The sequence below is a fragment of the Hypanus sabinus genome, unplaced genomic scaffold, assembly GCF_030144855.1.
Source record: "Hypanus sabinus isolate sHypSab1 unplaced genomic scaffold, sHypSab1.hap1 scaffold_568, whole genome shotgun sequence".
NCBI lineage: Eukaryota > Metazoa > Chordata > Chondrichthyes > Myliobatiformes > Dasyatidae > Hypanus > Hypanus sabinus.
Window position 1 is genome coordinate 52,405 of NW_026781429.1, and position 27,349 is coordinate 79,753.

The 27,349-nt window shown below is 46.4% G+C and overlaps 1 protein-coding gene across 2 annotated transcripts; it reads right to left on the bottom strand.

The window, feature by feature from the left end:
- Positions 1–12,396: 12,396 nt before the first annotated feature.
- Positions 12,397–26,441, bottom strand: LOC132389436 (NACHT, LRR and PYD domains-containing protein 3-like). Of its 2 annotated transcripts, XM_059961962.1 has the most exons (6): positions 26,367–26,441; positions 26,205–26,270; positions 14,023–15,760; positions 13,342–13,428; positions 13,018–13,185; positions 12,397–12,881 (listed from the first exon to the last, which is right to left on the bottom strand). In XM_059961962.1, exons 1-6 carry the CDS (start codon positions 26,425–26,427, stop codon positions 12,794–12,796), a joined length of 2,208 nt encoding a protein of 735 aa, XP_059817945.1. In that variant the 5' UTR covers positions 26,428–26,441; the 3' UTR covers positions 12,397–12,793. The 2 variants fall into 2 exon arrangements, 1 of the variants encoding a protein (XP_059817945.1); XR_009510522.1 differs by lacking the exon at positions 12,397–12,881 and having other exon boundaries at positions 13,046–13,185; positions 14,031–15,760.
- Between the last annotated feature and the right edge of the window lie 908 nt (positions 26,442–27,349).

The following is a 27,349-nucleotide window of genomic DNA, read 5'->3' on the forward strand; positions in this document are numbered from 1 at the left end:
AATTAGGTCTTCTGTCTGATCGAGTCTGCTCGGCCATTCAATTATGTCTGATCTTTTTTTGTCTTCTCCTCAACCCCAGTTCCCAGCCATCTCCCCGTAATCATCGATGCCATGTCAAGTCAAGGATCTAACAATCTCTGCCTTAAATATAACCAATAACGTGGCTTCTGCAGCTGCATGAGGCAACAAATTCCACCGAATTACCACCCTCTGGCTAAAGAAATTTCTCTGCATCACTGTTTTGAATGGACTTCCCCCTATCCTGATGCTGTGCCCTCTTCCTAACTGGAAGACCATAATCTGTGGATTGGTGAGAATATCTCCTCGCTGACGATCAACACTGGCACTCCTCAGGGGTGTGCGTTTCGCCCACTGCACTATTCTCCGTATGCACATGACTGTGTGGCTAGGCATAGCTCAAACAACATCTACAAATTTTCTGACGATACAAGCATTGTTGGTAGAATCTCAGGTGGTGATGCAAGGGCGTACAGGAGTGAGATATGCCAACTAGTGGAGTGGTGTCACAGTCAAAACCTAGCACTCAACATCAGTAAGACGCAAGAGCTGATTGTGAACTTGAGGAAGGGTAAGACGAAGAAACACATACCAATCCTTACAGAGAGATCAGAAGTGGAGAGAGTTAGTATCAATCCTTCCCTCGAATGATAACCTCTACACGCGAAACTCATGCTGATTTGCTCATCATTCACTGTTATTGTTGCAAAATATTTCCCTACACTCCATCTGGAAAATTGGCTGCAATTTCTAATTGTGGAAAACACTCCCTCGTATTCCAGATATCACTCCAGAAATGATTTGCTTTCTAAATGGGCTATCCACATTGAGTGCAGCGCTACTCTCGACAGTGGCAGGAAGAGAACCATCCATCATGTGGGAATCTAATCCAAGTTCTCAGCACGGGAATGAATGAGAAAGATTCAAATGTGTTGGCAATTCAACATAACACAAACACATAACACTGGTTCGGGGAGGTTTTATTACTGTCCTGGTCAAAGCCCGACTAAAATATTTTAGCAGCCTGTGGTGCTGTAGGCCTTTGATCTTGTCTCCATCTGTTTGCATTCGGAGCTGTTGGTCCTGCTTTTTGAGACAGTGATTATAACTTTCTATACATTTGCTGATATTTTATTAACATTCCTGAAGCTGAAATGGTCTGAATTGGTAAAGTGTCACAGCTTCTGCGTTATTTTGAGGTGCACCACCGTTGTGAAGTGATGTGTTATTACAGCGTGTTTCTCGTTCGTATAAAATCCACCCCTATTAGGAGCAGAAAATCAGACGTGATACTTGTTTGTGTTTATTTTTGGGGTGAATTAGAAATTCTGATCAGAGTTGATTTGCTTCCTTTCACATTTTGTCCGACAAGGGAATCTCTGAAAACACGAAGGGTGAGAATTATTTGTGAATGATTAATTTATTCGTGCGTCTCCATCCATTTAAAATTTTGAAACAGATATTTGAAACATAACTAATTCAGCAGATGCTGGAAACCAAATATGAATGAGGATGAGGGTGAGAGTGAGTGAGTGAGTGAGAGAGAGAGAGAGAGAAAACACACGCTGGAGGAAGTCAGCCGGGCGGGCAGCATTTATGGAAATGGATAAACGGTTGACGTATCCGTTGAGAACTTTTTCAGGTCTGGAGATTAACGAGGGAGACGCCAGAAAAAAATGGCGTAAGGAGGGGAAAGGTGATAGAGGAAACCAGGTGAAAGATGAAGGGCTGGAGCGGAAGGAATCTGATCAGAGCGGACAGTGGAGTACAGGAAAAACAGAAGCAGTTAGGAAGTGATAGGCAGGTAAAAATAGGCATGAACCCAGCGAGGTGAACAGAAGAAGATGGGAGAGGGAGGGATATTTTTTGATCATTCATAACACCAGGTTGGAGACTACCTAGACGGAAAATATGTTGTGGCTGCCCCGTCTTGAGGCAAGCCTCAGCACGGCACAAGAGGAAGCAATGGACTGAAAATGTCGGATTGGAAATGGGAATCAGAATTAAAATGTTGGGACGCTGGGAAACACCGCTTTTCACGCTGCCGCGATGGTGCTCGAGGAAATGAGGTTCCGTTTATCACTGGTCTCACCAATGTAGAGAAGGCCGCACCAAGGGCACCAGACACAACAGATGACCACAGCAGATCCACAGGTGAAATGTTGCTTACCTGGAGGGAACGCGTTTGGGCCTGGACTAATGGTTGGAGAGGAGATGAATGTGTGGGTGTAGCACTTGGGGGGCTTGCAGGGATAAGCGCCGTGAGGGTGTTAGGGGTGGAGGGCTGAAAGAAACGAGATTATGGAGGGAGTGATCCCTGTGGGAAGCGGCGAAATGAGTTGGGAGGTAGTGATATCGTTGTTGGTAGCATCGCTTTAAAAGTGGGATCAGCCTGTAGGCGCTCACCAGGTCTTCCACCACCTTAACAATGATGGAGTTGCTCTTATCTACCACGCCATGACGTTCCGCACCCAAAAATCATAATTTGTAAATTCAGCCATTTCCAAAGAGATCGCAGAAAAAAAAATATCTTTACCTCCCCATCACCGCCACACAACCGCTCTCCACTTCCCACAGGGATCACTTCCTTCATTATTCCGTTTTCATTCCGAACCTCACTATTCATCTCCCTCCCGGTGCTTATCCCAGCAAGAGGCCACAGCACTACAGCTGCCCATCCACGTCCTACATCAGCACCAGTCTTTGTCTCCAAACAGCCCTTCCAGGTGAGGCAACAATCTACCTATGAATCCACTGGGGTAGTCTGTGTGTCCAGTGTTCCCGAGGCAGCCTTCTCTACATTGGCGAGACCCATCATTCATCGGGGACCTTTTCGTCGAGCAGCTCAGCTCCAGCGACCAAAAACTGACCTTCCCCCAGGCAAAACCTCCGATTCCGATTCCTATTCCTGTTCCGCAGCTTTCTCTTCTTCCACGATGAGACAATCCCCAGGATGGAGCAGCAACAACTTCCAGTCTATGTTGTCTGGGTAGCCTCAATCCTGATGGCATGAATATCGATTCTCCTTCCCGTGGAAAGAATGATCACCCTTCCCCTTTTTATTCTATTCCTCAATCTGGCATTTTACCTCTTCTCACCTGCCTATCACTTCCTCATCGGTTCTCTCAAGCTTCCCTTTCTCCTATGGTCCATTCTCCAGTCCAGTCAGGTTCCTTCCTCTCCATCCTTTTAGTTTCCCCGTCCACCAGGCTTGACCTATCACCGTCCAGCTTCCCTTCTCCTCCTCCGTTACCTTTTTATTCTGGCGTCTCACCACTTCGTTTCCGGTCCTGGAGAAAGGTCTCGGCCCGGCACTTTGGCTGTTTATTCACTTCCATGGATGCCGCCCGACCTGTGGAGTTCCTCTGGCAGTTGGTTTGTGTCGCTTTTAGTACTTCTGTTGTGAGTGCGAGTCAAATGTGATATTTCCATGTTTTTGAGCCATTGATGCCTCACTGCCTTTCAATAATGAAGTTGAGTTAAAAACTCAAGATTTTTTAGTCTACAAATTTATTTGTCAGTTTCATTGCTCCGATTTGTGACTATCCCATTGACGGGTTGTATGTTATTAGTATGTTTATTAGGTTGTGGTGCGTTATAACATTGAAACTTTCAATGTGTTTGAACAGCAGCATTGTTTGTTATTCAGTGTCTTCTATACTTGCTTTGTTGTTTGGTACGTTTCTGGGGCTAACATTTGGTATTATGTTTGTGGTTGTAGTCTACACTATGTGGTGTATCCGACAGGTTACCGAGTGTTTAAACCTCCTTAACGAACTGAACAAAGCTGTAGAGGCAATGGATGAGGTTGGTCAGGATCCTCAGGGAAGGGTGAGGGACATGAAGGGTTGTAACAACAATTGTGTCCGTCCATCCAGGGCGAACTTCGAGCAACACCGATGATCAATGGGCAACATTTCGACTGCCTTCCTGAAAACAGAAGTGAAGGACGCTGGTTTCATAGACCATCAGTGTCGAATCCTTTTCAAAGTATAGAGAATGTAGCATCTCCTTCAGCTGTTCACTGAGCTCAGTCTGACTGACGAGGTGAAGAGCTCAGATGTTGCAGCATGCAGCACAGTTCCTTGAAAAATGAAGGTATATGCAAACAACGTGGGACGTCCACTGCAGGAACCATCCTGTTCCAGACAGCCATTCCCCATACCATTCCCATACAGGATGAAATCTGCCGAGACGCCCAGCAGTAAAACCAAGGATTTTCTGAGGTTTTCGGGGTCGCTGTAATTTTGACTACTACTAGGAGCCCGGAGTCTGCTGTGGGCTCTGCTGACCACTAAATGGTTCGTGATGGTGAAAGCACTGAGCAGGACAACAACAAGGAATGGGGTCACAGTTGAAAAGACAGAACGAAGAACACACATTAATGTCCAAAATAGTGACAGAAGTAATTCTCAACTCTGCATGCAAAGGCATGTTAAAGGGAAGATATACATATATATATTGGACCATGAAGAACTTTAAGCAACTCAGTGAAGGCGCAAAGGTCAGAATCACATCCGCCGTTCTCCCGGTACAATACTTAGGGAGTAGATCCTGGAAGCAAAAGGCCTCAAATCGATCAAAGGTGAAGGCGACGGTGAACCAAAGAGAGCAATCTGTGGCGGCCTGCATTAAGAAGACGTGGGTTCTACACACGCGGACGTAAAACAGGAAGGGGAAGTCATCCGGAAAAGCCTTCGGAATTTTCATCAATATAACGTCCAGGAAAACGACCGCTATGTCAGCCGCTGACATGGCCAGCAGATAGCGGGTGACTGTTTTAGAGAGTCCGCACTTTCCCCGTGATAGTATGACAATCGTCGGCGCGTTCACTGTGAAAAGCAGAAGTACGGAAATTATATATCAAACTGAGAGCCTGTATGTGCCAATGTCTGTTTTATCGCCACAATATATCAGCCTCTATCATGATGTTTGGCAGCGCTTTCTTTGCACCTCCTTTTCCTTGTATAGAAAACCTATAACCAACCTCTCGCTGTATTTTCCCACTCCTTTTTGTTCTTTCCATACTGGGAAAAAGACACAGGCGTTTGAGTCTGTCTATGCCTTTTACTATTGCGCATAAGTCGATCAACTCAGCTCTCATCCTCCAAAGAGCTGAGCCCAGGCTCGCTCCAGAGCGTTCCAATCCAGAACTAATCCATTTCTGGTTCGCAGCAGCATACTTATCTAACCAGATCCACATCTCTTTTTTTTCCGCCACTGTGTCAACGAATAAACAATTTTAAGAATTAAACCTTCCTTTCAATTACCCATGCAGTGCCCGTGAAAAGTATTCGCCTCCTTGAATGTTTTCATTTTGTTGTGCAGCTTTGTATCACAGTGGATTTAATTTGGATTTTATTCTTAACATGATAAACCGAAAAATGTCAAAGTGACAACAAATCTCTAAAACGTGATCTAAATTAATTACAGATATAGAACCTGAGCGTGACTGGGGTAGAAGAAAGAATGTGTGGGAAGGCGAGATTGGGGTGAAAGATGAAAGGGGGAGAGATAGAGATAGGTAGAGAGAGTGATAGAGGGGAAGAGGGAGACGGAGAGAAGGAAACGGTAGAAAGCGAGTGTGGGGAGAGGGAGATTTGGGGTTAGAAAGAATGGAGATAGAAAGAACCATGGAGTGAGGTACAAGAGAGCAATGTGGAGAGAGATTGACTGGAGGGACAGTAGATAATAATGGCAGGAGAGGGACAGTATAGAGATAGAGGCAGGCTGTTGAGAGAGATTTCGAATGACTGAAAAGATCGGAAGCTGGGGGAGACCGAGACGGATGGGGTAGGGAAAGAGACCGGGCTTGGGCAGAGAGACGTGGGACAGAAAGACTGCGCGGACGTGGTAAATCTTCGATGAGGATGTGTAGGGAAGAGAGAGCCAAAACCGTGAAAAATGTACCGTGAGGGTCTGGAGGGCTTTCCGTCACGCACAGCATTCCGGGACTGCAGTGGCACCATTGGAAAGTGCTGCCGAATCATCCAACCTGCCTCGGTGACTCCTTCCCCTGACCCGACTCCTGCCAAACCGCATCGGCGTTCTCCCTCCCTCATAACCTTCTTCGCCACCTCCCTGTCTCTCTCTAATCTCCAACCTCGCTCCTTGTGGATGACATTTCCGAATATAACGTTTCCAATGCTGTATGTTGCCTCAGTTTTGTGAAATTGCAGACCTCTGCGTTTTCCACTTGAGAATAGCATCTTCTCACCAATACTCCTTGGAACGATAACCCGGCTGCACAGGTCAGATGGGTATAAACGGATGACCCACAAATCAAGAAAACAACATTATGACATAATTCTATTGTTCTACAGTTTCACACGCTTCCCTGCTAATGGATCTACAGGCAAGCCTTTTACTTGTGCAGAGTTCCACACTGCATGATATAAAAGATTCGCCAATTAAAGTCTGGTACCGCACTTCACTTTGAGATATCTCTGCCAAATTGCTGTAGTTCTGCAGGATCCCGACAAAACGGGATTGAAACGATGGAGTAACTATGTCTCAGAGGCACATTCGAGTTCGCCACCCGTTGGGTGTTCCGTTTTGTGCCTAGAGAACCTGGCCCATCACCAGGTAGCAAGGATGGGATCGGCGGAACCAAGTAGGAGAGACAGCAGTATTGCGTGAAGTATTGTGTGAAATAAGGATCCTAGTCGCACCCAAGATGTTATCCGGTAGGTAAACAAAACCAATAGATAGAAATCAGACTGCAAGAAGTGAACAGAACGAAATTTCGTTCGTGCTTCTGCTTGCGACTGACGGTCTTTCCTTTGCAGGACCAGGTCAGTAGATTGAAGAAGGATGGGAAGTAGCAACAGTGACGTTGATCAGGAATGCGGGGAGAGTCTTCGCTGTGAAGGTAAAGAAGAAAACGAGAAAGAAGAACCCGAAAGTTGAACGAGTAACAAAATCCCTGGAAGTTCCATTGGTGCCGCTAATCTCCCTCCTGATAGGGTCTGGTTGAAAAGTGGATATGCTGCACTAGATATGTGATTCGTTTTACTAGTGGTTTGTGTGGTTGGACACAAGGACGGTGGTCCTATTGGAGTCTTTTTAGTTAAAGAAAGTCAAATAGTTTAAACAAGAAACTGGTAGTGGAGACGGAGATCCTACGTAGGATTATGATTTTATAATGCAGTAATGTGTTTTGATTTATGCACTTTGTTTGTTTGTGCGTAGTTCACCAGAGGATGTTCTTGCTTTCATAAGTGTTTGTCTGTTGCGTGTGCTGCTGTACCCTACACTCTGGGTCGACGAATCGTTGTCTCGTTTGTCGGTGAGCATGTGTGTAGTTAAACGAGAGTAAACTTGACTTGAGTTCAATAAATTCTGGAGGTATAAGTGATATCAACCTCCAGAACAACAACAACAACAAAAATAGACTGACTGACCAAACGATGTCCAAAAAAAAGAAAGGGGATGCGTCTCAATGTCTATATCCTCACCTAGACAGCCTGAGCTCAGGCCCGAATCAGGTCTGGACAAAGTTTTAATGTTAGCAGAAGCCATACAACAAAATCAAACATCCCAAACTCGCCTGATAACGCTCAGGCAAACGAAGCAGAGGGCAGGAGGGTGACAAATGGCAAGTCAGATAACTATCGAAGGAAAGATGAGGCCATTTCTAGGGTCGATTCCGAAACATCGAGGGGTCTCAAAACGGTACATGACTTTAATTTGCGTATTCGAACAGGAAACGGGGAGAAATAAAGAGAAGCGAATTCAGAAGTCGATTCTGTTGCATCATATCCAAATATATATATATATATTGGCATCACCACGGTAATTGGGCTATAGACCCCGTGTGAAGTTTGGGCTTTTGGACAAATTTTTGAAATTTGTAAGCCCTTGACTGGAAATGTCCGGATGTTCTGAAATGCCGTCCGTGGAACCCACTTCGCCTGCAGGACAAAGCGCGGTTCAATTTTGCAGAGGAATAGAGTTGAAAACGATAATAATGGATGTAACGCTACCATGGGCACGTGGTTAAAGGGACAAGCTCGGCTGCCGTCGTGGGCTAGTCTGTCAGCATATTGATTTTGGAGAGGGATCCAGGTGCAGTCAAACAACAGGAGACAACATAACTGACGTTATTTCCCGTTTCCCTGACGTATGATGGAATAGACTTACAGAGCAACTCTGCGCTGCCATACACGGAATTGAAAATACACCTGGAGTAAGATGTTAACCAACGACAGCTTATCCTGACATGCAAACATCTGATGTATTTACATTGCACCTTAAGTATAATCCTTAAGTTTCACTAGAAACATTATTTATAACAAAGCGTCGAGTTAGTAGTAACTGGCGCGAGGTGCATAAATCTATTGTGCGTTCGAAAAGATATCGGTCGTGTCAACTCTTACTTCTGTCAGCCCCGGGCGAGGAGAATCACCAGTGTTGTGTACCGCTAATCGGTTGCAGGACAACAGCAGTGAGACGGAACTGGAAATGCAACAGAGTGAGTAATGTTCCGTCAGAAAGTAGTGCAACATCATTAAAAGCAATTTTAATTCGGATTTCCAGTATCATTCTTTTATTTTTCAAACATCGGCAAACCTTCCAGATAGAACTCAGTTCGTTCGGGAGAGAAACAAAACAAATAACTTTTTGCAGTTGCTCTGGAAGTTCATTAAATTTCAGCGTGCACTTATCATCAATAGAAATATATATTCCCGAATGAGACTTATTTTTTTCTGTAGGGAACCGGACGTGTGGTCAGAGAGAAACAGAGTATAGATGGCGAAGGAAAGAAACAGATTGTCACGAGGCCTTGGGATATGAACAGAGATAAATGCGTGGGAGATATGCAGGGACAACGAGGGAGCAGGTCGGAGATGGAGCTAGAGTAAAAAAAAAGAAAAATATACGCGCTCTGTTTCAGCCCGATCATCTTCCCTTACGATGAAACTCACTAGTCTGCAATGAGATTAAATTTTGATGAGAAGTGGACGTGGGGGAAGGAGCAAACGAGGACAACGTGAAAGATATTGAGAGTAAAACACCGTGAGCATCACTAAAAAGAATGAATCAGAAACAACGGGGAGAATGTAGAAATGGAGAGGATTTTTCCTAACTGGACCAACCCGGATTAAATCGCTGTCAGATGTAATGGACATTATTACAATAAAACGGGCGTGACCCGACTATAGACCCTTCATCAGGGTGAATTACTGCTGGGGTGACCATTACATATTACACGTTCGTTGAACGACACATTTCATCTGTACTGGGTAAGCAGCGAGTGAAATATATCATCACAAAATGCATGCGTATTTCCGAGCGCTCAGTTGTTACCCGTGGTTCTGCATACCGTATTGGCAAGTGGATAAATTATGAAGGAAACATGGTGTTTGACAAAACACCTGCAGAAATCAGCAAGCCGATCTATGATTTAAGGAATTTGGTTAACAGTTTCAGTGGGTGTTTCACCGCGTTCTGCAGCTCCTCTCTGAACTTGCTCTGAGTAAATACATGTGTTGGTGCAGGAGCTGAGGATCTGCAGCATCGTCGCCGTGGATACTGCGATATAAGTCGGATCCGCGTCCCTGTAACGAGGGATATTTGCAATCAGTACGTAGATATCAAAAAACCACCAGTGTTAACCACAGAAATATAAAACTACCGGTTATACTGAATAGTAAAACGACGGATTTCATTCGGTTCTCCATTTCCGGGTCCTTGTCATCCTTTCCGTCGCTGCCGGGGAGCACCATCCGGATTTTATTGGCGGAAAAAATCCGTCTAACTGTCAGAGCATTGAACAATAAAATCAGAATAAACGGGAGACAAGGAATGAAAATACGGTGAATCACCTGAGTGCGACCCACGAAGGCGACCCACGAATCTCGCTCTGGTCAAACAGCCATAGGAAACTCCGTTAACTAGCACCAACGGATCTAATGTAAAGTAGAAAGGGATACATTCTAAACAGCCCAGAACACTCACCGTGCCTATGACTATAACAACCGTTCATTCGATGCAATATTTTCTTTTCAACTTTTCACAACAAATGACCACAAAACTGTCATTGGTGAAGGCGACTGTCAGCCAGGCAGAGATTCAGGTGCTTGCTCAAAGGAAGCAAGGGACGAACTTGTAAACGGGAGTTCGATGGAGGAAGGAAGACCAGAAGTATTTCATAACCTTCCACTTCAGCAGAGGGTCAGAGATAACGACCAGGAGATCGGCCGCTGCCATTCCCAGCAGGTTCCGTCTGAGACATTTGGAGAGACCGCGCTTACCTCGGGAGAAGATAGCAATCGCCAACTGGTTAACTGCAAAATAGAAGAAAAGAAACAGAGAAATTACTGACTAGTCAGGGTAACGGAGCAGCCGTGTGATAGAATTAGATTAGATTTTGTGGGTTTTTTTTCTGGCTCACAGCGAGAATCCCCAGTACATAAGAAGCCATGTATTATCGGCGTGGAAGAGAACTTGCGCGAATTTTGTAATAGTGTTAAATCAAAATGAATTCGTAAGCCGACGAGAGGAGAGCTGCTTAAATTCTTCCTCGGGCGCAGTAAAGGATGGACATTCAATACAGCGTCACTGGCTCTGAACAGCACAGGAATGAAATTAAATCCACACCTGCAGTTCCCTCTACTCACATTTCGGAAATAAATGAGCTATTCGCTCTGTTCCATAACCAAGCCGCGCAATTCACAGACGATTTATACGGACGTAACAGAAGGACGGCTGGTTCTCACAGAAGTAGTATAGCCCGTGTCCTCCTGTGCAGACATTTCGATTCACAATTATTCCATGATATCCAATCAGGAGAGAGGAATTCAGTCAAAGGCAGCATCTCGGCTCCATTAGACCCGCTTCCAAAGCAATGGGAGTAATATTGTCAGCGCGTTCCGCCCACGGCAGAAATACGGGGACACGGCAGGTGACTGTGGAAGCACGTAGCTAGAGAAACACTTCCGAATATCAGAATTAACTCTCAGTTTCTGCCGTTTGCAGATGTGATAGCGACTTACCGGGAATTCCAACGGCTGAAATAACGGGGTAGTAAATGTCTTCTATCCGCCACATTACTGTATATCCCACTTGAGTGACGCAGTGAACGCTATTGTCCTGAATTCCACAGCTCGGCAAGACACTCTGGGCTGAATACAGCAACAAACTATGATTTATACAGGGGATCAATCTGCAGTAACGGAGTCCCACCTTTGATTCTGCTATTGAACCAACAAATTACATCACCGGTGTCTCGGGTCCAAAAGCTGTCGGCATGTAACACAAACACATTAATACTATTGGCATTAGCTCACTTAGATCCTTCTGCGTAATTTTACCAAAATGTGCAACGAGACCAGTAAGTGAGCAGTCAGCGGCTCTGCTTACAACTTTTCCACATTTGTCTTGTCAGCGGTCAGAACAGTTCCCATTTTCCAACCTGAACTTTCACTGTGGCTCTCTTCCCACATGCATTCCGGAATCGATGTTTCCAGCATTTTCGGCACTTTTCACAGTCACGCCTGCTGTTTCCTCTGCAAGTAGAACCGGTTTCCCCTCAGTGTGGACGTGACCCAGGGACACATGAGAACCTTCCCTGTTTCTTTCTGCAGACTTTCAATTAACGTCATTGTTTTTTTTAATATATTCAGCAGATCCGCTTTGGTCGGTCAGACACCAAAACTACCCCAACTCGTCCCACTATGTGCCACCAGATATGAAATATACTCGCTGTACCCACAAGCTGTGTAGTTCTTCATCAGCCCTGGACCACATCAGTGTTTACCTCATTTTGATCAGCTTCCCACTATAATGTTTATTTCCAATAACATGAAGCTCAGAGCTGTGCACGGTTCACTCCATCGCTTAAACCATCTTCCCACATCTGTTGTGCGTGCGTGCGCGCATAAATGTCCCTATTACATTTCTTTAAATGTATATGAATAGAATTTCCTGCCCGTGCTGTGGACTTTTAAACCTTAATGACGGGCAAAGCCGCTGTTGAATCCACCTGAGGAACAGTTAGATTTTGAAATATTGTAGCTGTAGGAATACAATTGGCTGTGAAGGCTGCCACTCGCTGTTTTGTGAGTTATGAGCGCAACCACCAACACGTTTGTCTCTGAGAAATACTGGCATGATTTAACAGAATATATTCTGCCATGTACAGAATCCGCTCCGTATACTGACGTTTTTAACTCCTGCCCTGTCCTTAAGATATCCGTGTCGTTAGCATTCCCCTCCTAGTGGAAAGAAATGCAGGACCGCCAAATAAGGCCAGCTCTCTCTCTGTCCCCCCTCCCTTTCTTTGTGGAGTGTAAGGAGGGGGTGAGTTTCCCAGCAAGGGGGCTGGGTGGAGATGAGATCCTAGGCACCCAGGGTGCGGGGGACAGCATAAACTTCAAATAAAACTCGTCCGAAACGAAGACAGGATGTTACAGTGGTTTATTGATTTCATCGACAAATGTAAATTAAACGATTTGTGAGCTGCTGACGTGCGGGAATAAATAAGCTGGTCCCGACTCACTCACAGTCACACACAATTAACTGACCGGCGACAACCAGGGGCAGTTTGAATAATCAGTCCCGTTTCTCACTGTCACTCTGCATCACGGATCTGATGATTATCAAATCACACTTCAGGGCCGTGTCCCAGATCACCGCAGATCCAGGGTCATTTCTGAAACCTTGCGAATTGCTTCTGGAGTGCGGAAAGATAAGGGAGGGAGTTAAAAGGGGGAGGGGGTATCGGCCAAATTGTCTCCATCTTGTGGACGGGTATATTCACACATTCAGACGTTTACAGGTACACTCTCAGTCCGGGTCTAGACTCCTGTAGAGACTCCAGTTCATTCTCCCCAGTCCCACTGAAATTATCCACTGCCAGCCTGAAACGGATGGAAAAATAAAGATGAAAAAGAAACCAGATTATATAACCGTGTCAGTAACAGAGTACTGGGGTACCAGAAAACCCGCGGATCTGATGAAATTTTTATCACATTGAACATTAACACAGACACTCACATGATCTGCTCCAGACTCGGGTGGGTCAGTATGAGCCGGCGGAGAGCGGGGACAGACTGGTCTGTGAGCGGGTTCCATCCCAGGTCCAGCTCTATCAGTGATCGGTTTGTACTGAGAGCGGAGGCGAGATCCTCAGCACCAGAATCTGTAAGTTCGACATGGTTCAGACTGGAAATGAGAGATAGATTGAGGGTGAAGGACACAGAGAGACAGGGGCTGTACAAATTTCCAGAATTTATCAGTAACACAATTACTGATCACATTAATGTTCAGTGTCAGACACCCAGTGTCTGTAAACACAATCTCCCACAGTCTGGTACTCACTTCAGTGTCTGTATTTTACACTCCGAGTTCCCAAGAGCCGCAGACACCAGTTTCACTCCTGAATCTCCCAGGTCATTCCGTCCAAGACTAAACAGAAACAGACAAATTAATGAATGGGTCAGAAGGAATTTCTCTCACTCGGTTATTTCAGGAAACATTAAACCCTTCAGTAAATCACTGATCAGTGTTCCCATCACTGTCAATGTCCCTCACTGACCAGTTACAGGGGATTCACTGATGTCAGTAATTTAGTCTGTCGGTGTGACCTTGTAAACTCCTCATATTCTGTCTCATTGCGCGATGGTTAGGAAAGTGTTCCTGACCTGTGAGTGGATCGGAAGGGACAGGGTTGAAGGGGAGAAAGTCCCACAGTGAGGAAGATTTGTGAATAGAGAAATGTTGGTGGGAAATGACACCATCTGAGGAAAAGGATGGAAAGACGGGACATGAAGGAGGAAGGGGGATGTGAAAGAGAGATCCCACAGGACGAAGCAGGATGGAGAAGAGAGATTCCACAGCAGGAACGGAGTTGGGGAAGAGACATCTCACAGGAGGAAGGGGGATCGCATTTGTCACAATTCTTCACAATCATATTCACTATAGTTTTACCCAAATCCCTTTACATTGAAACAACACAATGGAACAATTTCACAGTTCAGAGTGAGAGAAAAATTAAGTTACCTCAATACCTGGAACTTGTGCAGCCAGGGTCCCAGCTGCTGGATTCCCTCACACAAAATGTGGCAGTACGACAGGTCGAGACGTTTTATTGTATCACAGAGTCTGACAACATGAGACAGGACCGCGCAGTCAACTGGGATCAGTGTCATTCCACTGAATGAAAGTTCTTCCACAGATCCCAGTGCGGTCTGAGTCAGTTCACGATTCTGAGACTCAAACAGGTAGTGAAATGTGTTCAGGAGCCTCCTTTTACCAGCTTCACTCGATGTGTTTTCACTCTGGCGTTTAACCTCCTCCTTCACCCAGTCCATCACCCGGCAGGTTGTTTCATGAGGAAATGGACCCAGAAACTCCTCCAGACCCCGAGCTGTCAATGGGGAGGAGAGACCAGCAACAAAACGGAGAAATACCTCGAATCGCCCATCTGTCGTATTGTGGGCTTCAGTGATGAATTTCAGGATATCCTCGGGATGTATAGTCAGGAATTGTGCGACTGCAGCTGCAAACTCTTGGATGGTGAGGTGTGGGAATGTGTACACCACGCACTGGGCAGAATCCTCTCTCCCCAAAAGCTCCATCAGGAACCCAGACAGGATCTGGGAAGGCTGCAGATTGTAGTTGTTGAAATCTCCATCTGTAAACACAGTTCTCTTATCGGACACTCCTCTGAAGGCCATCTGACCAACCCTGAGTAACACATCACGGGGGTTCTCAATCTCACGGCTGTGGTTTTTCAGGATGCTGTAAATATAGTAGGAATACAGTTGGGTGATGGTCTTGGGAATTTGCTGTGGGTCCCTGTCTCTTTGTGTGAAGAAAGGGCCGAGTGCAAGTGCGAGGATCCAGCAGTAGGAGGGGTTGTAGCTCATGGTATACAGGATCTCGTTCTCCTTCACGTGTTTGAAAACAGCTGCCGCCACCGTCTGATCATCAAAATGCTTCATGAAATATTCCTTCCATTGCTCACCAGCAAATCCCAGGATTTCTGCCCAGACCCTGATATCTGCCTTTTCCAATAAATGTAACGCAGTGGGGCGGGTGGTCACCAGCACCGAACACCCTGGGAGCAGCTTGCCCTGGATTAAACTGTACACAATTTCCGACACTTCACACCAGCACTCGGGATCTGGACACTGGTGCTTAGGTTCTGTATCTCTCCATTTATCTGCAAAATAGATTCTGTGTTTGAATTCATCCAAACCATCGAATATGAACAACAATCCCTGTGGGTTCTTCCAGACATCTCTCAGGAAATTCCCAAAGTAAGGATACTGATCCAGAATCAGTTCCCTCAGGTTTGTTCTGCAGTTAATGGAGTTTAACTCCCGGAATTTGAAACTAAAGACAAACTGGAATTGTTGGAATATCTTCCCCATGGCCCAGTCATAAACAATCTTTTGTACCATTGTTGTTTTCCCAATCCCCGCGACTCCGGCCACTGCTGCTGATCTCCCAGATTTGGATTTACTTCGGGAAAAGCTGCTCTGGAATAACTGATCAGTCTGGATTTTTTCCATCTCTCCGTGGAGATGTTTCTCTCTCCAAAGTTCGTGGTCTCTGCGTCTTGCCAGCAGCTCATGTTCAACCAGTCTCCGATCTCGAACAGCAGAAATGACCGTGAGCTCAGCGTATCGATCAACCAGGTGGAAAACCTTCACCTTCTCCCTCACCAGGATCGTGTTCACTCTCAGTGTTTCAGTTTGTGCCCGCAGAGTCTCCATGTGTTTCTGTTGAACATCTTCAATGGGAACAGACAGTGTTCAAACTGTTAGATGTCTCAACTCAAAACTCATTATTTAAGCACACAAGAGTGAGCCCAAAGCTATTGCATTAGTTGAATTAATCAATGAATGTCCGTACAGTAAAGTAAATTTGCATAACAGTCCCCTGACTGAACAGAGAGGCCTGGTCTGGATAAACACATGGTCATCATATTTCCATATTAACTGTGCTGTGAAGATGAGAATTTCCCTGGTAGTTTACTGACCCCCGACTGTCCCGTACTGGACACCCTCTCACTACAGCCACAGATATCACTGTTCATGTGGAAGAAACTTTTAATCCCCATTGTTGAAGAGGTGTGTGTGGAGATAGAGAAAAGGGACGTTGGCATTCTGTCAAAGGAACAGGTCGGGGAATCACAGCTCCCCCCTCCCCTCTCAACATCACTGATTCAAAATGCAAAGAAGTATATTCGCTGATCAGCATCTGCTCTGTGGCTGGGTGGCTGGGGGAGAAAATGTCAATGTCTTGTTCAGGAGATTGAGACAGTCAGCATTTTGACACAGACCACAGACAATCCACCCACCCCCCACTTCCATCATCACAGATGCTGCTCAGCTCACTGGGTTCGTCCAGAAAATGGTTCGAGACGGCAGATCTGCAGTACCGGGTCTCTTAAAGAGTCTGTGTTGTAAATGCTCAACAGATCCAAGATTGAATATACACGAGTGTAAAGGAGAAGGAAATAATTGTTATTCTGGCTCTGATGAAGCTCAAACTCAGATAGTGTATGCAATGGAAAACTCAGTATTTTTTTTTCAATCGTTCTGGTGGTGGGGTGCGGTTGTTAGTTGTGGATGTGTTGATCTGTCTTACTGCTTGAGGAAAGTAACTGATTTTGAGTCTGGTGGTCCTGCTGTGGATGCTATGTAGCTTCCTCCCTCATGGGGCGGGGCAAACAGCCCATAGGCAGGATAGGTGGGATCCTTCCTAACGCTGCTGGCCCTTTTCCAGAGCCGTTCTGTATATACGTCCCTGATGAGAGGTGGGATGGGGGTGCCAGTGATACGTTTGGACAGTTTTGACTACCCGTTGTCCTGTTAGCCACAGTTATGCAGCATGTTGGCCTGCCCTCTGCATCACAGCTGTCGAAGGACGCTAATGTAGATGTGAGTACAGGTCAGCCAACGTCTGTGGAAACGGGAGAGACCACTGGTCTATGGCTTTAAATACACGTTTGAAAACCATGTTGTTTACAGCTCGGGAGTTAAAGAGAGCAGAGACCGAGGAATTTTGGTAGCAGCCAGCATGAAGTCTCATTACACTGTGATGTTTAAGCATTTTCCTCATTTAGATAATAGTCCACCCTATTGTTTCTCTTGCCAAAATGCATTATCATTCATTCCCCAACATTGTAATCCATTTGCGACACTCTTCCAATTCGTCGAAGTTTTGCTGCAATCGCATTGCTTCCTCAGCACTATCTGCCCCTTCGCCAATTTTTGTATCATCAACAAATGCGGTCAGTAAAGGAGCCCAGCAGAAGCAACTGATTGGGCAACCAAGGTCAAGTGACCAAGCGGTTTTGAAAGACTGATACCAATAAATAGAGGGGTAGCTCAAGTGGAGCGGCCAGTGCAAAGCTGCCAGTAGAGGTCTGGAGCTTTGGGGCTTTGACTCATGGAGCGGCCTTGTCGAGGGTAGAGCCTTGTGAGGGAACTGCGAGTCTTTGGCTTGAGAGATTTTGGCAGTTTGACTGTGCAATCAAGTCAATTACGATTTGAATATCTTAACAGAAAGCAGTTAATTAGATAATTCAAGATTTGAATAGCTCAGAATCAGCAGAAAGCAGCTGATTGAGCAATCGAGCTCAGGTGACCAAGCAGCTTGAAAAACTCAGACAAATAAATAGAGGGGTAGCTCAAGCGGAGCGGCCAGTAAAGGAGTTGAGCTTTGCGGCTTTGACTCGGGGAGCAGCCTTGTTGAGGAAAGGTCCTTGTGAGGAAAGAGCGAGTCTTTGGCGAGGAAGCTGAGGGAGGAGACTACGCCACAGTTGGTGAGGGTGAGAGGTGGTGAAGAGATGACAGGTAAATTGGTTCAGTGTGATGCTTGCCTGATGTGGGTGGTCAGGGACACTGATGGTGTTTCCGGCTGCTACAACTGTGAAAAGCGTGTCCAGGTTCAGATCCTGAAAGACCGTGTTAGGGCACTGGAGAGGCAACTGGATGACCTCAGGTTCATCCAGGAAAAACGTGAGTTTTCTGGACAGGACCTACAGTGAAATCGTTACATCCGAAGATAACAGAGGAGAGAACGGGGGCGACGATGAGGAAGAGATGGAAGCTTGAAGTACAGGAGACCCCGGGGGATGTGCCTCTTGAAATCATGTTCACCCTCTTGGAAGCTTGGGACAGAAGACACTGCCAGTCTGAGAGGTGGACGGGTCTGCGAGTCAAAAATTGGCACTGAAGCAAAGCCAAAGAGACAGACGACTGGCAGAGCTGTGGGTTTTAGATTCTTAGACCACTGGGATCAGTTTCGGGGTAAGGATGAATTGTACAAAAGGGACGGGTTGCACCTTAGCAGTCAGGGGACCAGCATTCTGGCAGGCAGGTTTGCCACTGCAACACGCGTGTGCTTAAACTAATAAGTGTGGGGAGGAGACGAACTGGAAATATAAGGATGGAGTTAAAGGGAAAGAGTGAATAAGAAAAGTTAAGAAAGACATCAGAATTTACGGGCAGAAAGCTCAGGAGGGGATCGGAGAGTATGGCCAAGTGCAATAGGACCAATGTGACAAGAAGGGGAGTAATGGATTAAAAATATTATATATAGATGAGCTTGAATTTCAGTTGGAAGTTGGTAAGTATGATGTTGTAGGAATAACAGAGACATGGCTGCAAGAGGACCAGGGCAGGGAAATGAATATTCAAGGATATACATCCTATCGGAAGGACAGACAGGTGGGCAGACGGGGTGGGGTGGCTCTGCTGGTGAGGAATGAAATACAGTCCCTTGCAAGGAGTGACATAGAATCAGGAGATGCAGAGTCAGTATGGGTAGAACTGAGAAATTGTAAGGGCAAAAAGACCCTAATGGGAGTTATCTACCGACCCCCAAATAGTAGCCTGGATATAGGGTGCAAGTTGAATAAAGATCTAAAATTAGCATGTTGCAAAGGTAATACTACAGTTGTAATGGGGGATTTCAACGTACAGGTAGACTGGGAAAATCAGATTGGTACTGGACCCCAAGAAAGGGAGTTGGTGGAGGGCCTCTAGATGGATTCTCAGAGCAGCTTGTGCTGGAGCCTACCAGGGAGAAGGCAATTCTGGATGTAGTGTTGTGTAATGAACCGGATTTGATAAGGGAACTCTAGGTAAAGGAGCCATTAGGAGGTTGTGACAATAATATGTTAAGTTTTAATCTACAATTTGAGAGGGAGCGGCAGGATCAGTGATTCTCACCGTGGCTAACAAGGGAAGTCAAGGAGAGTATAAAATATAAGAGAGAAGAAGTATAACATAGCAAAGATGAGCGGGAAGCCAGAGCACTGGGAACATTTAAAGAACAATAAAAGATTACTAAAAAAGGCAATATGCGGAGACTATAAAGGAGGATAGTAAAAGCTTCTTTAGGTATGTGAAGAGGAAAAAGTTAGTTAAAACTAAAGTTGGGCCCTTGAAGGCAGAAACAGGTGAATTTACTATGAAGAGTGAGCAAATGTCAGACGAGTTGAACAGATACTGTGGATCTGTCCTCACTAGGGAAGACACAGACAATCTCCCAAATATAATAGTGGCCAGAGGACATAGGATAATGGAGGGACTGAAGGAAATTCACATTATGCAGAAAAAGGTGTTGGGTAGTCTGATGGGACTGAAGGCTGATAAATCCCCAGGGCCTTATGATCTGCATCCCAGGGTACTTAAGGAGGTGGCTCTAGAAATCGTGGACGCATTGGTAATTATTTTCCAATGTTCTATAGATTCAGGATCGGTTCCTGAGAATTGGAGGATAGCTAAAGTTACCCCGCTTTTTAACAAAGAGGGGAGAGAGAAAACAGGGAATGATAGACCAGTTAGCCAGACATCAGTGGTAGGGAAGATGCTGGAGTCAATTATAAAAGATGAAATAACGGCACATGTGGATAACAGTAACAGGATCCGAGTCAGCATGTATTTACGAAGGGGAAATCATGCTTGACTAGTCTTCTGAAATTTTTTGAGGATCTAACTATGAAAATGGACAAGAAAGAGCCAATGGATGTAGTGTACCTGGACTTATAGAAAGCCTTTGATAAGGTCCCATATAGGAGATTAGTGGGCAAATTAAAACACATGGTATTGGGGGTAGGGTATTTACATGGATAGAAAATTAATTGGCAGTCAGGAAACAAAGAGCAGGGATTAATGGGTACTTTTCAGAATGGCAGACAGTGACTCGTCGGGTACCACAAGGGTTGGTGCTGGGACCGCAGCTATTTACAAAATACATTACTGATTTAGATGAAGGGATTAAAAGAAACATTGGCTAATTTGCAGATGACACAAAGCTGGGTGGTGCTGTAAAATATGAGGAGGATAGACTCCAACGCTTCAATCACTTAGGTTAGGCAAACTGGCCTGTAATTCCACAAACAAGAGAAAATCTGCAGATGCTGGAAATCCAAGCAACACACACAAAATGTTGGAGGGACTCAGCAGGCCAGACAGCAGCTGTGGAACAGCTGACGTTTTCTTTCGAGATCTTTCGGCAGGACTGGAGACAAAAAGCTGAGGAGTAGATTCGGAAGGTGGAGGGGGAGGGGGCGGAGGGAGAGAGAAGTGACAGGTGACAGGTGAAACTTGGAGGGGAGGGGATGAAGCAAAGTGTATGAAGTTGATTCTTGATAGAGACAGGAGGCCATGGAAGCAAGAAAAAGGTGGGGAGGGTCACCAGAGGGAGGCGATGGACAGGCGAGGGGATAACATGTGAGACGTACGAGGGCATGGGGAACGGTGAAGGGGGAGAGGAAGCCTTTCTGGAATCTTAAGAAATTGATATTCATGCCATCAGGTTGGACGCTGCTCAAAAGGTATTGTTCCTCCAACCCAAGTGTGGCATTATCCTGACGGTGCAGGATGTCATGGACTGACGTATCGGAATGGGAATGGGAAGTGGAAATAAAATGGGTGGCCACTGGGAGATCACGCTTGTTCTGGCGGACACAGTGCAGACGCTCGGCGAAACGGTTCGCCACTCTATGTCTGGTTTCATCGAGAGACAACAGACCATATCGAGATCAACTACGCCTCCCTCTTTTGCTCTCTCCACCCTCTATTTTCCTTTCTTCCATGCCTTCTGTCTCTTTTACTAACCAACTTCCTAGCTCTTTGCTCATCCCTCCCTCTCCAAATTTCACCTATCGCCTGGCATTTCTCTCTCCCCTCCCACCCCGCCCGCCAGCTTTCAAATCGACTCCTCAGCGTTTTATCTCCAGTCCCATCGAATGTTCTCAGCCCGAAACGTTTATTCTACTTTCTCCATAGATGTGCTGAGTTTCTCCATCATTTTCTGTGTGATAGACTATAACTTATTTCTTTTGTCTTCATCCCTTCTTTATGCTTCTTTTTGTTACCTATTGTTAGGTTTTAGAAGCTTCCAAATCAACTAGCTTTCCTCTCACTTCTGCTACATTATATTGCGTATCCTATTCTATTATGCAGTCCCTAGCTGCCTCAAAAGGGATCATTACAATAATCTCCCTGATAAGATCTGATTTCAGTGTGTCAGGGACATGTAGGTTATCACAGAGTGCCGGGAACCTGTTAGGGACGTGTGGGGTCTCACAGTGTCTCAGGACACTGGCTAGGGATGTGTAGGGTCTCACAGAGTACTGGAAACCTGTCAGAGCTGTGTGGAGACTCACAGTGCATCAGGACCTTGCCAAGGTTGTGTGGTGTCTAAAGGCTTGTCCGGACCCTGTCAGGGGTGTGTGGAGACTCACAGTACATCAGGACCTTGCCAAGGTTCTGTGGTGTCTAACGGCGTGTCTGGACCCTGTCAGGGGTGTGTGGAGACTCACAGTGCATCAGGACCTTGCCAAGGTTCTGTGGTGTCTAAAGGCTTGTCTGGACCCTGTCAGGGGTGTGTGGAGACTCACAGTGCATCAGGACCTTGCCAAGGTTGTGTGGTGTCTAACGGCGTGTCTGGACCCTGTCAGGGGTGTATGGAGACTCACAGTGCATCAGGACCTTGCCAAGGTTCTGTGGTGTCTAACGGCGTGTCTGGACCCTGTCAGGGGTGTGTGGAGACTCACAGTGCATCAGGACCTTGCCAAGGTTCTGTGGTGTCTAAAGGCTTGTCTGGACCCTGTCAGGGGTGTGTGGAGACTCACAGTGCATCAGGACCTTGCCAAGGTTCTGTGGTGTCTAACGGCGTGTCTGGACCCTGTCAGGGGTGTGTGGGGTGTCATAATGTGTCAAGGCCCTGTCAGTGGTGTTAGGGGCTTCACAATGTGTCAGGACCCTGTCAGTGGTGAGTGGTGTCTCACGGTGTGTTGGGACACTGTCTGAGGTGTGTGAGGTCCCACAGTATGTCAGGACCCTGTCATTAGTGGGTGGGGATTCACAGTGTGTCCGGACCCTGTCAGGGGCATGAGCTGTCTGACAGTGTGTCAGGAACCAGTCAGGTGTGTGTGGGGATTCAGTGTATCAGGACGCTTTCAGAGGTGTGTGGGGGTCTCCTAGTGTACCTGGAACCTGTCAGGTGTGTGTGGGGTCTCCCATTGTGTCAGGAATCTGCGAGGGGTGTGTGGGGTGTCTGTGTCGGAACCCTGTCAGGGGTGTGTGGGGTCTCACAGCGTGACAGGATCCTGTCAGGCGTGCGTGGGTCTCTCTGTGTATCAGCAACTTGCTGGGTGTCCGTGTGGTCTCACTGTGTGTTAGGACACTGCCAGGTGTTTGTGGGGTCTCACAGTATGTCAGGACCCTGTCAGGGGTGTGTGTGGTCCCACAGTATGTCAGGACCCTGTCATTAGTGGGTGGGGTTTCACTGTGTGTCAGGACCCTGCCAGGTGTTTGTGGGGTCTCACACTGTGTCAGGACCCTGTCATTAGTGGGTGGGGATTCACAATGTGTCAGGACCCTGTCATTAGTGGGCGGGGATTCACAATGTGTCAGGACCCTGCCAGGTGTTTGTGGGGTCTCACAGTGTGTCAGGACCCTGCCAGGTGTCCGTGTGGTCTCACTGTGTGTCAGGACACTGCCAGGTGTTTGTGTGGTCTCACAGTATGTCAGTACCCTGCCATTAGTGGGTGGGGATTCACAATGTGTCAGCACCCTGTCAGGGGTGTGTGTGGTCCCACAGTATGCCCGCAACCTGTCAGGGTTGTCTGGTGTCTCACTGTGTGTCAGGACCCTGCCAGGTGTTTGTGGGTTCTCACAGTATGTCAGGACCCTCTCATTAGTGGGTGGGGATTCACAATGTGTCAGGACCCTGTCAGGGGTGTGTGGTCTCACAGTGTGTCAGGACCCTGTCATTAGTGGTTGGGGATTCACAGTATGTCAGGACCCTGTCAGGGGTGTTTGTGGGTTCTCACAGTGTGTCAGGACCCTGTCATTAGTGGGTGGGGATTCACAATGTGTCAGGACCCTGTCAGGGGTGTGTGTGGTCCCACAGTATGCCCGGAACCTGTCAGGGTTGTCTGGTGTCTGGCTGTGTGTCAGGACCTGCCAGCGATGAGTGTGGTCTCAAAGTATGTCAGGACCCTCTCATTAGTGGGTGGGGATTCACAATGTGTCAGGACCCTGTCAGGGGTGTGTGGTCTCACAGTGTGTCAGGACCCTGTCATTAGTGGTTGGGGATTCACAGTGTGTCAGGACCCTGTCATTAGTGGGTGGGGATTCACAGTGTGTCAGGACCCTGTCATTAGTGGGTGGGGATTCACAGTGTGTCAGGACCCTGTCAGGGGTGTTTGTGGGTTCTCACAGTGTGTCAGGACCCTGTCATTAGTGGGTGGGGATTCACAATGTGTCCGAACCCTGTCAGGGGTGTGTGTGGTCTCACAGTGTGTCAGGACCCTGTCATTAGTGGGTGGGGATTCACAATGTGTCAGGACCCTGTCAGGGGTGTGTGTGGTCCCACAGTATGCCCGGAACCTGTCAGGGTTGTCTGGTGTCTGGCTGTGTGTCAGGACCTGCCAGCGATGAGTGTGGTCTCAAAGTGTGTCAGGACCCTGTTCGCGATAAATGGTGTCTCACAGAGTTTCGGGACCCTGCCAGCGATCTGTGAGGTCTCATAATGTGAGAAGACCTTACCAGTGGTGTGATGGTGACACAGTCTGTCAGGACCATGTCAGAGATGTGTGGGGTCTCACAGTGTGTCAGGACCGTTTCTGGGGTGTGTGGGGTCTCAAACTGTGTCAGAACCCTGTCAGAGGTTGTGTGCCGTCTCGCAGTGTATCTGAACCCTGTCAGGGGTGTGTGGGGTCTCCATTCAAAGTGTTCGGCTGTAATTGGGGGCGTAGGAAAACATTAATTGTAGACATATTTTCTTTAGAGAATATGACAGTGGTAGAAATGGTGTTCTTCAATAGGCATGGAGAGATTCTGTTTCACGTACAGAAATGGCTGTAGGAATTTCACTGTCGTGTTTGTTCCCTCGGCAAACAACATGAGGAATAGTGAACAAAAAGCTTGTAGCGATTTACCAAACCCATGGTGCAGAGAAACTGAGGGGTTTCATTGATATGATGTGGACTGGAACAGCATTAACAGAGGTGAGTAGTTTGTAAACATCCTGATTCATCTCACTCTGGTCCCATATTTAAATTATCATCTTTGGAATTTGTTCTTGTAATTGAGAGAGACAGTACCAGGGTTCTGGCCGAGGTTCCTTATATTTCTGTTGAGAGCTTTGAATAATCAGGTAAAACATGGGCTGATGCAATATTAATAAGTTTTGTGATGTTTGTCTTTCCTAAGCTCTCTCCTCTGTTAAATGTGCAGTTGAGTGATCTAACTCAGTCTGCAGTGATGAAGCCTCACAATCTCTTGAGCCCAGGAACTGCCCCGGCCTCCGTTTTCACAGTCATGATGGGCCTATAGATGTATTGAGCTTTCCATCCAGACAGTCATAGTTTAACTAATTGCAATATTATTTAGAGATATTTTCAGTCATTTTCACCTTCCTTGCTGCGATCCCATAACCCTTGGTTTCTCTGTCCTAATTCCCATCTCTCACCCTTCGACAGTGTCCAGCGCACAACACCGGCAGACATGAATTTCAGCTTCTGTGGACTGAGCTGAGGAATATGTCCCCCAATCTCACCCTCTCTAACACTGTAGCAGTGTTTGCACTAGGGGGTGCAGATGTGAACACAATTCTGCTCTGTGGTTGAACAGACCAGTTAGGATGTCACCTGATTTTCTAATTAAAGTGATGCTATTATTACTATTCTGTGACTGGAACTTCAGTGGACGCCCAACTCTAAGAAAAGATAATCTGCTGGGGGAAGTTTAGAAAACGGTTAAGAAAGAGTCTGTTCAGGAGAGGGCAGTGGCTGTCAAGAGAAGATTTTGACATCTTGTGTGAAGAAATATAAGTTTTTAATTCCATTTTCCATATCACCCTCTCCCTTTCTCCACGTAGACTCGCTGTGGAGGAATTTGTAGGCCCTGGAGCGGTGTGAACAATTTCCTCAAACTCTCCAGCTCTCTGCCTCTTTCCTCAAAATGACCTTTGAAAACATTTGCTCTAAGAAACATGCTTCCATGTGTCTCACTGTGTTGTCTGTCACAGTGCCCATATTTACCTGGTCAGATCCCTGTGGCTCAACAACCTAACCGCCGTACGCAACTTACAACCGTTGGTGGAAACAGAGGTCAAGTTTCAACTTAATGAACTCTGCTCTGGGCTATTGCATACCGCCCCACTACCGGAGGGATGTTGAGGCTTTAGAGAGGGAGCAGAAGAGGTTTACCGGGATGCTGCCTGGATCAGAGGGCATGTGCTATGATGAGAGGCTGGATGAAGTTAGATTGTTTGCTCTGGATCGTCGGAGACCGAGGGGAGCTCTGACACAGGTTGAGAACATTATGAGAGGCAGAGATAGAGTGGACAGCGATCACCAGTTTGTCGCGGTTGAAATGTCTATTACCAGAGGGAATGTATTGAAGGTGAGATGCTGTAGAATGAAGCAGGATGTGAGGGAGAGCTTTTTTATTCATCAGAGAGCCGTGGCTGCATGGACCACACTGCCCGGTAAGGTGATAGAGACAAATTATTAGAAGCTTTTAAGAGACGTTTGGGTAGACACATGGATGTAAGGAAGATGGAGGAGTATGGACATGGTGCAGGAAGGAGAGATTAGAGTTGGGTTATGTAGATTTACCTCTCAGCTGGTTCGGCACAATATTATATGACTAATGACCTATTCCTGTTTTACACTCTTCAATGTTCAATGCACGTTCACTTACCTTTCAGCTCACTGAGAACCTTGATTAAACCTTGAGCGGTATTTGATCGATGGGAGGGATCACAACCTGTTTGAATTTAAACACATTGAGGGAATGATGTGTAAAATTTTAAAGTGTGCTCTATTCAATCCAAATTTTAATTAATCTCTGATATTTTCTCACCATATATCTGTATTTCGTTCAGTATTTTGTCCAACATTGGAACATCATTCCACATTTTCATAAAGGTTTCCCACATCACCCTAAGGGCGTGGGATCCTTTCTCCATCACCAGGCTCAGGAGGAGTTTAGAACTGTCCGCCCGCTCTCCCTTATCAGCGAGATCAGAGATTTTCTGTGAAGAGTAACGGTGAACACATTGGGGACTGACAGATTCACACAGAGAATGAGAAGTAAATGATGTGCTGTGTAACGGGATCAGACTGAGCAGTCACCCGGACGGGTGCCGATCCTGTCTGGACATGGAGTGTACATTCTGAGTGCAGAGCACAGGGAGGGACATTCACTGAGAACCTGGTCCACCAGTCAATGAGATCCTGGCTGGTCTATGACCGCTTCATTGACGTGGCTCCAATTCCATAAATAATCCCTCACCGGATTTGACGGTGTAAAACAGAAATCATAAAATAACGATCACAGAGGAAGAAATAAAACTGGAGGATTTTATATTATATAACAGACTGAACAGCCTCAGAGAAGTTGCAGAATTTATGATGTGGTTCATCTCCTCAGTCCGCCAGTGTCTAAAATGACAGCGGATTACTGGCTGACATCTGACACCTTTCGCTTCCCTTTTCCAGTAGAGGTTTTCTCAGTGATTACACGTTGCAACATGGCAATGTTCCCCGATTCACACTGTTTGCAGTTACAGATTGTAACAGAATTATCTCCACCCAGAACTGAACACACCCAGGCTCCTGTGGCATTCACTGATGATGTCCCGGTTCTCACTGACATCCTGCCGTCACTCTGTATATTTTTCACAGATTGAAACTTCCTGTCATATTTGCAATTAATGCTGTTACTTGCTCAACTCACTCTGAACATCGAGCAGCTCCCTACCAGTCCGCGGGTTCTTTTCACCTCTTTCCATCTCTGGTTCAGATTCACATGTTCCGGATTGCAAGTGGAGTATTTATTTCCCA

Bases quoted from the DNA above. Each gene is read 5' to 3' on its own strand.
- LOC132389436 (XM_059961962.1), bottom strand. From the start codon at position 26,427: ATGAAAATGTGGAATGATGTTCCAATGTTGGACAAAATACTGAACGAA. The intron at 13,186-13,341 runs GTGAGTACCAGA...TCTCATTTCCAG, and splicing joins TGTAAAATACAGACACTGAA to TCTGAACCATGTCGAACTTA. The intron at 12,882-13,017 runs GTGAGTGTCTGT...CATCCGTTTCAG, and splicing joins CCGAGTCTGGAGCAGATCAT to GCTGGCAGTGGATAATTTCA.